At 36.0% G+C, this 14,028-nt stretch overlaps 1 protein-coding gene across 5 annotated transcripts in view; it reads left to right on the forward strand.

The window, feature by feature from the left end:
• USP15 (ubiquitin specific peptidase 15) overlaps positions 1–13,826 on the forward strand; it is an 84,180-nt gene extending 70,354 nt beyond the window's left edge. For 3 of the 5 annotated variants that reach the window (XM_083366462.1, XM_083366457.1, XM_083366458.1), the window contains 6 exons: positions 4,238–4,308; positions 5,612–5,727; positions 8,637–8,786; positions 9,978–10,081; positions 10,166–10,254; positions 11,995–13,826. In XM_083366462.1, the coding sequence (XP_083222588.1) occupies positions 4,238–4,308; positions 5,612–5,727; positions 8,637–8,786; positions 9,978–10,081; positions 10,166–10,254; positions 11,995–12,180 (716 nt within the window). In that variant the 3' untranslated portion in view covers positions 12,181–13,826. Of the gene's footprint in view, positions 1–4,237; positions 4,309–5,595; positions 5,728–8,636; positions 8,787–9,977; positions 10,082–10,165; positions 10,255–11,994 lie in introns of those variants that run through there. The other 2 variants (XR_014492940.1, XM_083366459.1) reach the window with 2 other exon arrangements.
• The last annotated feature ends 202 nt before the right edge of the window (positions 13,827–14,028 follow it).

Here is a 14,028-nt window from a genome sequence, read left to right on the forward strand (position 1 = left end):
TTCATACAATTCAGGCATTATCTAAAATTAGAGCTTATAACTACTGGTGCAAAGTTAATGAAATGGAGACTGATAGACTCCCCAAATTATGCCTACTAGCGGAAATAAAACTGCAATCACAAATCTCCTGGATCACCAAACTAACAAATTTTGTAAGAAGCTGTGGCCTTCCTGTTTCTTGCGTAACAGGAGAACAATCTAAAAAAAGAGTTGCCCAAAGAATTAAGGATATAGAAGCACAAACTGATATAGCTATCCTTAGTAAGGTGGGTAACTTGAAATGGCTGAGTAAATACAAATGTACTTTTCAAGTGGACAGTTATTTGAAGTCACAACTCCCAAAACATCTTAGGGAGATATTTACGAGAGCGAGATTCGAACAGCTTGATACAATGGTCAGATATGGGAGATTTCATGCTATACCGTACAATGAGTGTCTCTGCATTTGCGGAGCGGCAGAGGTAGAGGACCTGGCACACATCCTATTTGACTGTTGTTTGTATAAGAGGGTGAGAGACAGGTATCTTGGTCTATATACTAAACGAATGACCCATTGGGATCCCCATATTAAAATAACTTACCTTATGTCCGGCCAGAACTTGAAAAGAACATTCAACGTAGCACAGTATTTAAACAAAATGATCCAGTTAAGATCTGCATATGTGGGACTGATTGGGGTAGATTGTAAGGGCGACTCCGAAATATAATGTTACCATATTTTATCTATATCTTAAATTTGTATTTTATTACTATTTTAACTTAAATTGTATTTTAATTCCATTTTAAATTGTATTTTATCAAATTCCATTTCGGATTGTTTTTATCTAGTTTCGGTGACGGTTTGTTGCTGGAACTTTGTACTTTGATATGGCCCAAGGGCTAATCAATAAAGTTGTTGTTGTTGTTGGGTGTTCTGGTTGAGGCTCAGTTGTGTGGGGAGGATGAGTCGGACTCTGAGGACTCACAGGTGGACGTCATTATCGATGCTCGTAATAGAAGGCAGTTAACTAGAGCAGGTCACAGGAAGATTGTGCAGCAACTCAGCAAAAGGAGGAGAAGGCATTGAGAAGGCATGCCTTGGGGCTGCTTAATAAAAGGGGGTAGTGTGGGCAGTGCTGGTTGCTGAAGGCAACCGTTTGTAGAACTTCAAGGGAATCATGGTCTGTTTGTTTTATTGGTGAACTTGTTTAACTCCTGCTCTGTTTTGCTGTTTGCACCAATTATTCATTGGAAAAGTATTCTGTTGCTTTTTGTTTTGAGGACTTAAGTATTAGGACTGTATATAAATAAAAAGGGTTGGCTATTCCAGCCTACTGATAAAAAAGGGGTGGTTCTTGTGATGCAAACAAGGACAGGCGTAGGCTGGGACAAAACACTTGCATCCACACTGCAGTCATGTAGGATTGCATAGAAGGGGCACTGTCAGGGGGCTGGGGGGCAGAGGGGAATCAGAGCTGCCATCTCCCGTAGTGCAGTCCCATTGGCGTGGGGGAGACAGCCCCAGGACAGATCAAGGCTGGAGGGGAGTGAGAGCCGTGGCTGCCCAGCTCCTCCGCCTAAGGACACAAGCAGGGAGAGGCGCTGTCCAGCTCAATAAGCTACCACTGTAGCCACCCCCATCCAGTGGGTCACGCCCACCCGGCGATACATAAGTATGTTTTGGGTTGCAGTTTGGGCACTCAGTCTCTAAAAGGTTCACCACCACTGGTATAGTGTTTCAATCATATTTATAAAGTTTTGTCCAAAGTCCATTGTTTTTAGCTGTTGAGTCATAAGTTGCCAGGAAACATTATCAAATGCCTTTTGATCATCTAAGAATAGCAGTGCCAGTTGTTTCCCTGGATGCATTTCGTAATATTCCAATACGTCCATTATAACTCTTAAGTTATTTTTTATTTGTCTCTCTGGAAGCAACCCATCTTGATCTGGATGTATAAATTCAGTTAAAAAACTTTTCAGTCTCTCTGCTATTATTGAAGTAAAAATTTTATAATCCACATTTAGTAATGATATTGGTGTGAAATTTTTTATCTGTGTCAAATCTGAGTCTTCTTTTGGTATTAAAGTAATGTTTGCTTCTGTCCATGTATCTGCCCATGTATCTGTCCATGTAGTTTAGCCTCCAACAAAAGTTCATTACACACGTCCTTCAACAGTATACTTAGTGTATCTTATAGTCATTTATACAACTCTGGTGGTAGCCCATCTGGTCCCGGTGTTTTTTCATTTTTTTTGTTTTCTTATAGCTTCTGTCAATTCCATCATTGTTATTTTTTCATTTAACATAGTTTTGAAGTTTTCTGAAATTTTTCTCCCATGAAAATTCTTCTATATCATACAATTTCTCACAATATTCTTTAATTATCTTTTTATTTCTTCATTTTTAAATTGTAGACAGCCTTTTTCTTCTACTAGATTATTTATCAGTTTCTTCTGTTTTTTAAGTTTATAGGCTAGCCATCTTACTGGTTTATTTGCATTTTCAAAAAAGTTAATTCTAATTTTTTTAATTCATCCCTTAACAGTGTGTATTGTTGTCTTTTTTCTTTGTTTTTTTGCCATATATGTTATAGCTACCACCTCTAAAATATGCTTTGGCTGTATCCCATACATTTTGTAATGTTGTATCTTCTTTTTTATTTTCTTTAAAGAACTCCATTTCTTTTGTTGCTAGTTCTATGCATTCTTTTTCTTTTTATATGGATTTGTTCAAGGTTTTAGGGGGTTTTTTGGTATTTTTTTCCATGTCATCTTTAAAGGGTTATGATCTCCCCATGTATCTAATTCTATCTCAATCTCCTGCATATTGGTTCTTAATTCAGGCATCATTCTAATCATGTCAATTCTAGACCAGGATTTATAGCTGTTCAATAGAATGTGTATTGTAATTTTGCTGGGTTAGTTTCTCTCCAGTTATCTTGTACCTCAATTTCCTCTACATGAATATTTTCAAAACCCCCGATTCTTAGTAAGATTACAGCTGCAACTTGTCAAAGACCTTGGTATCCACAACCATTTCTATGAATCCAAAAGAACCCCAAATTAAGGATTTGCTATCCGCAGAGGAACATACTCTATTAGGAGTCAATATTCAGAATATTTCTTAACAAATAACAATTCAATTTTGATTGGGTTGAATCTGAGCCTATTTCCCCACATCTAGTCTCTTTTTAAGTTATTTGTTTATTTATATGTTGCCTTTTATTATTTTTACAAATAATCTAAGACTGCAGACAAATCTTAATATAACTTCTTCCTCCGATTTTCCCCACAACAAAAACCTTGTAGGGTGAGTTAAGCTGAGAGAGTGTAACTGACCCAAGGTCACCTGCCTGGTTTATATGGCTAAAGTAGGACTCAAACTCAAGGACTTTTGCTTTCTAGCCGGGTGCCATAACCGTTAGACCAAACTTACAGTCTCCAGACATACCTCAGTACAGGATGACTTTTTTGAGTGGCTTAATATAGGTATTACACAGGATAGGGCATTCCATAATGGAGCACCTGTCAGCCATATTTCTTCACTGCAATAACCACCAACTAGACCCACCCACTCAAAAAGTAGGAAAATCATCATAATACAGTGGCTCCTCAAAGCCCCAAAGGATATTGTGATTGATAGTCTCAAAAGTTGCTGAGTGGTCCAGAAAGAAATGGATTCTTACAGTTCCACCACAAATTAACCATGAACTTCTGTGTCCAAGGCTGTTGCTTCTAGGTTTCTCTGTAGTTGTCATCAAGCCTTTGCAACCTTCCCTATAATAGTGCACAGAACAGCCAGTTCCCAAGTAATCCATATCTGGACTGAAACATATGTTCCAAGCAGATTATTTGCAATGGGGTGAGGTAAGTGGGAAAAACTAAGCACACTGCTGGGAAGGTAGAGAAAAAAAGGTACTTGAAATATCAACAAGCAGGTTAGTGTGTGGAGAAAGTGGAGTAAGGTACATCAGTCTTGCCTTATTTTGTATATATGTGTTCAAAAAAAATTCTTATCATTTGGGGACTTTATAAAATTCTAATACCGTAACTTTTGATAGTTGATCTCCATGGCATTGCAAAATACAGTTCATATATATTTTTCATTTAAAAGTTGAAATTAAATAGAAATAGTTATGATTTTCTAAAGTTCAGAGTTGTAATTTAATATTATACGATTAGTAATCAGAAGTGTAATCTTTCCTTAATTGAAATTAATGCATAATTTCAAATTCTTGCATTATCTTTTTCCTTTTAGAAAGATCTTTCTTGGCTTTGGATTGGGATCCTGAATTCAAGAAGAGATACTTTGATGAAAATGCTGCCGAGGTACATGATATTTAATAAAGAGAAAAAAGTTGTTCCATTCAGTGGCGTAGCGTGGGGGGTGCAGGGGGGGCCGGCCGCACCGGGCGCAACATCTGGGGGGGCGCATTGGATGCATTTTACTTTAATTACATCAGTATTTTCATAACAAACAATACATGTGCTTAGGGGGTAAGGGTTTCTTTAACTAATCTAGTGGAAGAGACTCGAGTGCCAAAATCCACGGGTTAGGGGGCGCAAATTACTTGCCTTGCCCCGGGTGCTGACAACCCACGCTACGCCACTGGTTCCATTACTTTAATATTTGCCACTTTGTTTGAAAGTGGTTAATTAGAGTAATCCATTTGATCTTTCCAAATTATGTGTAGTCAGCTTATCATGGAAGAAAACTATTTTTTTATTGTAAAAATTGATACATTCAGGAAGGAAGGACAGTATCTACTGTCAGCTGACTGCCGAATTTTTAAAAATGAAATGTTTTATCAAGGAGTTTATCAGAATAGTTGCTGTTTTCAAATCAGATTCATTTTCCCTGGGCCAAGATAGACATGGGCCAAAATGTAGAAGAGGTCACCTGAGACACAAATGAAAGTCCACTTAATCACTGTGGGGTTTAATATAAAAGGATTCATCTGCATGCTTTGCTGTCATAATAAACTCCCTTCCTGAAGAAATGGTATAAAATGAATTGAATTATCCTCCTTTCATCCCATTTCATATCTTGTCCAAATTTCCCTCCACAAAATTAGATGAAACTGGAACATGGCAAAATAACACTTTCACTCATGGATAATGTCTTTTTTTCAAAGACTTCCACATAGATTAAAACAGGGTTGTCAAACTCAATTTCATTGAGGGCCGCATCAGCATTGCGGTTGCCCTCAGGGGGCTGGGTGGGTATGGCCTGGGTGGGTGTGGCCTACTGGGTGGGCATGGCTAGAGTGCGTATGGCCTACTGGGTGGGCGTAGCCAGCTCTACATCGTTCGCATCAAGGGTGCCTATGGGGTCCTGGGCAGGAGTGGGACAGATCTGAGGGTCTCTGGGCCAGGGCCAAGGCAGTGGGAGCCGTTCCCTCACTGTTTCCAGGAAGGCTTCACGGGCCACATGAAACCACTTCACGGGCCGGATCTGGCCCCCGGGCCTTGTGTTTGACATGTCTGGATTAAAACTAGCAGAGTTGTATTTCCAATTTGGCATATATTCCCATATTAGTAAACATATAGCCCTTTTTTATAGAAAGACAAAAATCACTAAAATGAATTTTGTTTCATTTGTTCTTTTAACTCAAGAAATACTTCTCTTTAGGATTTTGAAAAACATGAAAGTGTGGAATATAGACCTCCCAAAAAACCATTTGTAAAATTAAAAGATTGCATTGAGTTATTTACAACTAAGGAAAAGTTGGGTGCTGAAGATCCATGGTAAGAGCAAAATGCTACTTTTATACTGAAATGATTTCTGACATTATGGAATTTATTTTTCACTTTTCTGTGAGATTTCTGATAGTTTACTAATAGTTTTTAAGCTTAGTATACATTGTAGAATTGAGTGTGTGGAGTTTTGTTCCAAAGGGCAGATATGGTGTGGATATCTTTACACTACATGTCAACAGCTTACTAAAGAGTCACCTTTTTTCTAAACTGCAAGAGCTGTAGTTATTTAACCAGACCTATATTTACTGAAAAGTAATTAATACATGGACATAACTCACTTCCTTTTTCTCATTTTTTTAAAGTGTAGAAATAATACTAGCAAAATCCTAGATTTATAATTCTACCAAACTAGAAATTAACATATTGGCAGTAATAAACTAGGTCAAAGAGAGGACTATTTATTGCAGTAACTTGTAGAAAGGAGGTTGCAAAACATTTCAACATATACTTATCCTATGAATCCCATGCTGATATAATTGTACACTAATATAAGAAATTTTATCTGTAAACTTCAGTAGCTCCAAATATTAGTCTGTAATTTATGGGAGTAAATATTATTTATTCACATGTGTGTATGTATATAGCTGTCTCTTGTTGTGGGATCTCCAAATGGTCCTCTCACAATGACAGTAATGAAAGCATTTGTGTATGAGGCTGGGCTACCACTGTTTTTCTCACAATAAAATTCAAAACTCTCTCTCTCTCTCTCTCTCTCTCTCTCTCTCTGTGTGTGTGTGTGTGTGTATGTAAAATATGCATAAAATCTAATTATAAATACAAGTAATCATGTTGTCATAGGTGAAAGTATATCATTTTAGAATAGGAATGCTCCAATTACTGCACAGTTGCCCTTATCTCTCATGCTAGCTAGATTCGCCTTAAAATAATACAACAATATTTGGTGCCAACCATCAAAACGGGATTAACATGTTCAGGTTGGCTTCAGAAGGAGTTGTGCCATTTACAAATATTGCAAATCTATGCTGTATAATGGAAAAAATCTCAATATTTAAAGAACATCTACATCTGCTTTATTGACTAGAAGAAAGCCTTTAATGGTATCAATAATTAAAGTTGTGAAGAGCCCTGGAAGATTTGGGGATATCAATACACATGCTCAAGTTGGTGTGGACGCTGTACACAAATCAGGAAACCACTGTGCAAACACCATATGGAGACCCTGATTGGTTCAAGATACAGAAAGGAGGGCGGCAAGGTTGCATTCTTTCACCTTTCTTATTCAACCTGTATGCTGCTATGTTCATAAGGAAGCAGGAACTTGAAGAATAAAAAATCAGAAGAAAGATTGGAGGAAAAAACATCAAAATTTTGATATGCTGATGACATATCTGAAATATCTGATCAAAGAAGAAAGTGGTAAAAATTGTCTACTTCCTGACTATCAGAAAGATCAAGCTCATGACCACGGTGATGAATTGAAATGTCAAATTAACAATTGATGTTAAAAAAATCAAATGCAACTTCTCCACTTACCTATCTATCCTCATCTATGTCCTTCCTCCCACTGCCAGGTCACGTTCCCCCCCCCCAGTAGGATTCCAATCATCAGGGCTGATGCAGGTAGGGACTGGCAAAGGCTGGTGCAAGCCACAGTGTCTATTAAGGAAGTTGCTGGCAATTTCAATTTCCATCACCATGCATGGGGAAAGAGATTGGAGTGGTTTTAATGGCTGCCACATACCTGAGGCCTACCTGCTTGCTGCCTTCTTCATGCCCTGGAGTAAGTCTTGGTTGGGGCTTCCCTGGCATTTTGCCCTTCATTTGGGAGAGGAGGAGCTGCTTCACACCATGCTCTTGGAGTTTCTTGGGCATTTGGCACTTCCCAGGGCACAGTACCTTTTTGCTGCATTGCTGGGTCAGCCTGGGGCTATTCTGGAAATGACCGGCTTTTTCCCCCTGCCTTCCTGTACTCACATAAAACTGCAGCACTCCCACAACTTGCATACAGTTTGTGCCAGGTCTCCCTCATTCTCCTGAGGCACCCCCACACTGGGACTTTATTTGCTTAATAACCCATGAGATTGCTTAACAACTATTAATCAGGAATCCTGGGATTGTGGTCATTGACTGAACTGGTCATGTGATATCTTGCTTAATGACCACTCCACTCAACATTTGAGATTCTGGTTCAAATTGTGATCATAAGTTGAGGACTATCTGTAGTTCACACTATTCTTTTCCCACAGCTAGCTACAGTTGCTAGAATAAGACAATGAAAAAACTAGACAGGAGGGAAATCGACTCATTTGAGCTATGGTGTTGGAGAAGATTGCTGTACATTCTTTGGACAGCAAAGGTGACAAGCAAGTTCTGAAACATATAAGACCAGACATACTGTGTCTCTGGAAAGCAAAATCGCAAAACGTTGTGAGATAAACACAACCTAAGATCTGGCACTTCTGGCTAGCATTCAGCACCTGTATCTCGGACAATTCCTTTATTTCTCCTCACATAAGCAACCTGGCCTCTGCCCTCCTTACTCCCACCAGCTACCCCGCTCTCAGTCTGGGTTGCAGGTGGAAAGTACCTCATATTAAGCTAGGCAGACAGATGCCTCCCTCCTTCAATTCTTGCCCAAAAGCAGTAGTCAAGCCCCTTGTGTGTGTCTTTTTTGTGGATACGCTTTAAGACTAGAAGGAAAAAGAGGATATATATTTGAACAATAGTAGTTTGTTTACTATTTGCTTAATAGGACTGACAGTATGTCTCCACAAGTTTCAAGAAAAACAGAAATTATATCTCTCTAAGGTTTTAATTTGTAACAAGCATTTAATAAATTAAACACAGTATGAAAAGTTTATCTTCATATTTTTCTTGCCATAAACTTCACTTAATTGTAAAATACCTCTTTAACAAGATTTTTTGTTTCTCTCTAGGTATTGCCCAAACTGTAAAGAACACCAGCAAGCTACCAAGAAACTAGATTTGTGGTCGCTACCACCAGTACTGGTGGTGCATCTAAAACGTTTTTCTTATAGCAGATACATGAGAGATAAATTGGATACATTGGTTGACTTCCCAATAAAGTGAGAACCATATCAATAATGGATAGCTTTTGTGTTTATTGTTGATATCCTTGGTATACTTTTACAAACATTTATTCTACATGTTTGCAAGAATATATCTTATTTATAATATGTAATGAATCAATGATGAGATTTCAGGCTGAATGGCCATGGCCTTGATTTCTTTTGTCCTGACCATGGCCATTTAGCCCAAAAGCTCATCACTGCTTCATTGATGCCAGCTGTGAAAGCCTAGATCAGTATAATAATATATTCTATAATATTTATTATTTTGATGAATATACATGCTTACGCATCTAAATTACGCATCTGGAACTTAACAATACTTTAGTTATAGTTGCCTGAAAATGAACCCATGTATCTAATAAAAAAAATATCTAAAATAAGAGGAATAAAATAATGCATAGGTCATTGGGTACAGATTTGTTATATTGATATGTCATAGAATCTTTTTGCTTTTCTGAAACATAATTCACATACAAGTTCATTATATAGACAAAATTAGTACACTTTAATTTGAATAATATTGCCTTTTTCATCCAAAAAAACTGCTTGCTCTCCAGTGTTTTAACTAAATGTGATATATTTCCTTATATTTAGTAATCACTCCATATAATTCCATATGTAGACAAAAATTGATCCTACATACAACAGTATAGAATTATTCATTTATGTGTCAGCTTTATGGGGTAGATCAAACTAAGAAACCTTTCTTTCTTACCTGAAAGAAAAATGCTTCTGAACATAATCTGAACATGCTTATGAATTAAGCTTGTTTGATTGAAGCAGCATACTAATAGCTGACAGAATGAATGAATGCATTTAGAAGCCAAATAAAAAAGGATCACTTTATTTAGTACATTTATATTCTGTTTCCTTCAAGAAGTACAAAACAAATGTATATGTTCTTTCCTCATACATGAGATTGGTTGTCGCTAAGCGATCATCAACATTTTAACTTCACCTTTTACAAGTGTGACACACTAAATTATTTTAGAAATCATATCTGTTGATAAATTATTGTAGTTTTTTTAAAAAAAATCTTCACCTTCCTAGATTTTTAGTGTGATTCATTTATTGCTTTGCTTTAGAAACTAAAGCAGTGGCTTCACTGACGTTATTGAAGAAAATTATAATTACTAATATACAGTTTTTGAAAACTAATCCATTTTGATCTTTTCTTCAAAATAGTGATTTGGATATGTCTGAATTCCTAATTAATCCAAATGCTGGACCTTGTCGCTATAATTTGATTGCAGTGTCAAATCATTATGGAGGCATGGGAGGAGGGCATTGTAAGTAATGTAGTTTATATGTATGACTTTATCTTTATTATGGCTCAGTTATTATTTTCAGTAAAATGATTTTTCTTATTCTAGATACTGCTTTTGCAAAAAATAAAGATGATGGGAAATGGTACTACTTTGATGATAGCAGTGTGTCGACTGCATCCGAAGAACAAATTGTGGCAAGTATCGGTTTCCAAAAACAAGATAGCATTATTGCACAGGAACAAGATCCAAGACTGACTTGCTTATATAATCAATTAAAAGTAATATTTACCATGCTATAAAACATATAATATAAAACTTTACGCATTGTATTATGGTTCATGCAGCCAATCTGGAAATCTAAATCCAAAGCACCATTAATAAATGCTGTAAGTGAATCTTGACAATTTCAGCCACAAAACCAGAATACTCTTGCTTCTTATCCTGTGCATATTAAAGAAAATACTTTGTAGCTTTAGTTGATAAATGTTTTTTCATACAATATCATTGTATGGACCTTAGGAGATATTTCAGAAAGGAATGCAACATAAAGATTCCATTTTTACATTTCATTATCAAATGTTAGCAATAAATTTGTAAACAGACCTTGAATGTTTCAGTTCATTCCTGGACGTAAGGTCCCCAGTGATGGTAAACCTATAGCATGCATGTCAAAGGTAATATGCCACAATGTTTTGGGTGACCAGTATTCACCAACACCCAACCACTAGTCTTGATAGCATGCCCTATTCTTGTGTAATTTTTGGAGGCTGTGAAAGCCTCATGAAAATGGAGTGTGCTGTCATGCATCTCTGGACACTCTGGGAATTTCATGAGAGGGTGTGTTCTTGCACTTTTTCCAGGGCCTGTGTTTTCTTTTAATGAATATGTAAATAATTGTTTGTCTTTTGGGGGAGTGGGTGCAGTGACACACCAGAAGAGTCAAGTTAGGCATTTTTCAAATTTTTGACACACCAAGCCAAAAAGGCTTACCATCACTGTCCTATAGAGTTGAGAAGAATCAATTTTTTGATAGGAAGGATCAGTAGCACCGTATGTAACATGTCCCCAAATGTTCAGCCTTTTAAATGCTTCTCTGCTAGCTCCACCATAGCTAGACTTTTTAAAAACAAATATGCAAAAATCATCCTTTTCTAGGACTTGATGTTCCCCAAGTCTTATTTTAAAATGTTATTGGCAGAAGTATGAAAAAAGAGTTGCTTTTCAGTTGCTTTTAGCTTATGCCCAAAGAAGATTTTTTAGTCTTTTTTTCAATTAGCAATATATAGCACTAATGTATTTAAGGTTATTGTTGAAAAGGCTCTCATCTAGTTCCACTGCTCCAAGTTAGTTTAATAACTTCATCTCCATGCTCTAGTTAATTCTATGTGATCAACTTTAATTAATTGGGTAGCATATTTTTTCAAAATAAAATAACAATTGAATGTCAGATAAGACAGCATTGTTTTGTATAGATAAAATTCATTGGCAATCATATAAAAATTCACAATATACTCTATAAATAGAAATATGTATAACCTTTATAAGGACTGCTATTTGTTTTAACAGAAAATGTTAAACGTGGGTAGCTGAACAAACTATCAAATCTCATCTTAATCCCGTCTTCTTGATATACTTCCCCATAATTTTCTTTATTCATCTCTCATGGTCAGTTTTCATTTATGCCTTGTGATGGGCTACTTCTGTATGTATTATCCTTATGCAAACATCTGACCATTACTAAAGCCCTAGAAATTAAATGCAGTATCAGTATAACTGTTTGTCAAAGGCAGTGCCTAGTTATTTATGTATGAAAATAATAGAATGAATTGTGTTGTCCTTAATCTGAATGTATTTTACTAGAATAAAATTGAAACTTGAAGAATTAAAATGGAAAGCTTAACTTTGATAATTAACATTTTCCCTTTGTTTTGCAGTCCAAAGCAGCCTATGTGCTCTTCTATCAAAGACAGGACACAATCAGTGGGACTGGTTTTTTCCCTCTTGATCGGGAAACTAAACAAGGTGCTTCTGCTGCTACAGGCATTCCATTAGAGAGTGATGAAGACAGTAATGAGAATGACAATGATATAGAGAATGAAAATTGTATGCACACTAATTAATCAAAGAACTAGAAGCCATACAGAGAAGAACTTCCTGATGGGAGCTCTCGATTAAAAAAATGAAATTATCCACCAAATTAAAAATAAAATCTGAGATGGGAAATTTCAGATGACAGAATGTAAATCCTTGTTATATTTTAACTTGTGCAGTACCTGAAGTGAAACACAATGAAAACATTAGAATGTGTCTCTAATATCTTTGCAAACTTGTATTCACAAGCTATATAGGAAATCAAAATAAACCCCTTTACAATTTCTGCTGCAATCTGGATGAATTACAGTTTCTTTGTTTTGGATACAAATATTGACAATTTGTGGATTTGTTTTTCTGTCTCAATACCCCAAGAATATTACTGCAGAACCTCTGTTTTTCAATGGATATGTCCTTAGACCAGTAACAAAAAATTGACTAGTATATTCAACACAATGCAGCAGCATTCTTGGAATGTCAGATTTTCAAGTATCTCCCTCAAATGTTGATTGAAAAGAAACTTAATCATGATAAAATGACTTGGAAAAGGTGTTTTAACCTTTTGTAGTAAAAGTAATCTTCCAGAATATTATGTTCATCTTACTGCTGCTGTGGAACAGATTCTGGATTTCATGCTGCATTAAGGAATTGAATTTTTCAATTAAATGTAAGTACCCCTCATTGCTTGTTGGATCTACTTTGTAAACATAATCCCTGTTATCTTGTTTATAAGATGTGCGTAACTTTAATCTGGTGTCAGTCCAAAAATTTTAACTGTGCTGTAAGTCCCTCTCTTCCTTCCCATTTTTAGTAGTTTGACAGTTTACAAACTACATGCAGTGTAATAGATTCCGATTTTTAATAGTATACTGTATTCATAGTAATGACTGTGCATCAAGCTTAGATGACTTTTCCATATAACTTGCCTTCAAATTTGTTAACGGGCAACTGGTTCAAAGGTAGGTCTGCTAATTTTTCATGTGCATTCTTGGTGAATTCACCATAGCCTTACATCTTATCTCAAAAGGTAACTTTACTTAATATAGAAGAATTGGCATTTGCATGTTCAAGAGTCAGAACCTGTACAGTAAGTAGATTAAAGTATACATACCTTGAATTGGGTTTTAATCATGTAGAAGGAGTATGGGATGCCAAAAATAAGTGTAACCGTTTGAAACTTTTTTGTTTGCCATTTTCCCTTTGATAGTTGAAGAAAAGTATTGTTGAACCATATACAATACTGTCTTTGACAGAAACTCTACGTGTGGAGGCACACTTCACATATCTACTACCTAAGGTCCCACCATTCTTAAAGCAAAAAGTATGATCTTCACTTGAACTAAACAAATACAATAGGTTATAAATTGTGTATTGTAAATAAAGTTCACTCTGTGAGTGCACATTTTGGTAAATTATTTATTTATGTTAGCATTTAAAAGTTTAAAATTGCATTTGACCAGGATAAAATTTGGTTTGTGGACATGGCTTTGCTTTATACTTTGATATTAAAAGCTGGTGTTTAATCCTGGTATTTTAAAGCTGCTTTTTTTCAATGTAAGCTAGCCTCCTGCATGACAGAGGTTGAAAATTGTCTGCACTTGAGTTCACTTGGGTTTACATTTGAAATGCGCATGTTTTATTTATAAAAATTTCAATAAAGCTATTCAATGCCTTATTTATAGTCTTCTTGATTTTTTTTCAAACATTTGATAATTGATGTGTGGTTGTAGAAACAACATATTTCATTTAATAGTGAATATGCCAGCACTGAATCAAATTGGCCACAACCAAATTTTCAACCATCTTGGAGATCTGAAAATGAATGTTCTGAAAAATGTGTCTTTTTTTGAACTGTACAATGGCATGAATGAGTAAAA

The sequence above is a fragment of the Vipera ursinii genome, assembly GCF_947247035.1.
Source record: "Vipera ursinii genome assembly, chromosome: 6".
NCBI lineage: Eukaryota > Metazoa > Chordata > Lepidosauria > Squamata > Viperidae > Vipera > Vipera ursinii.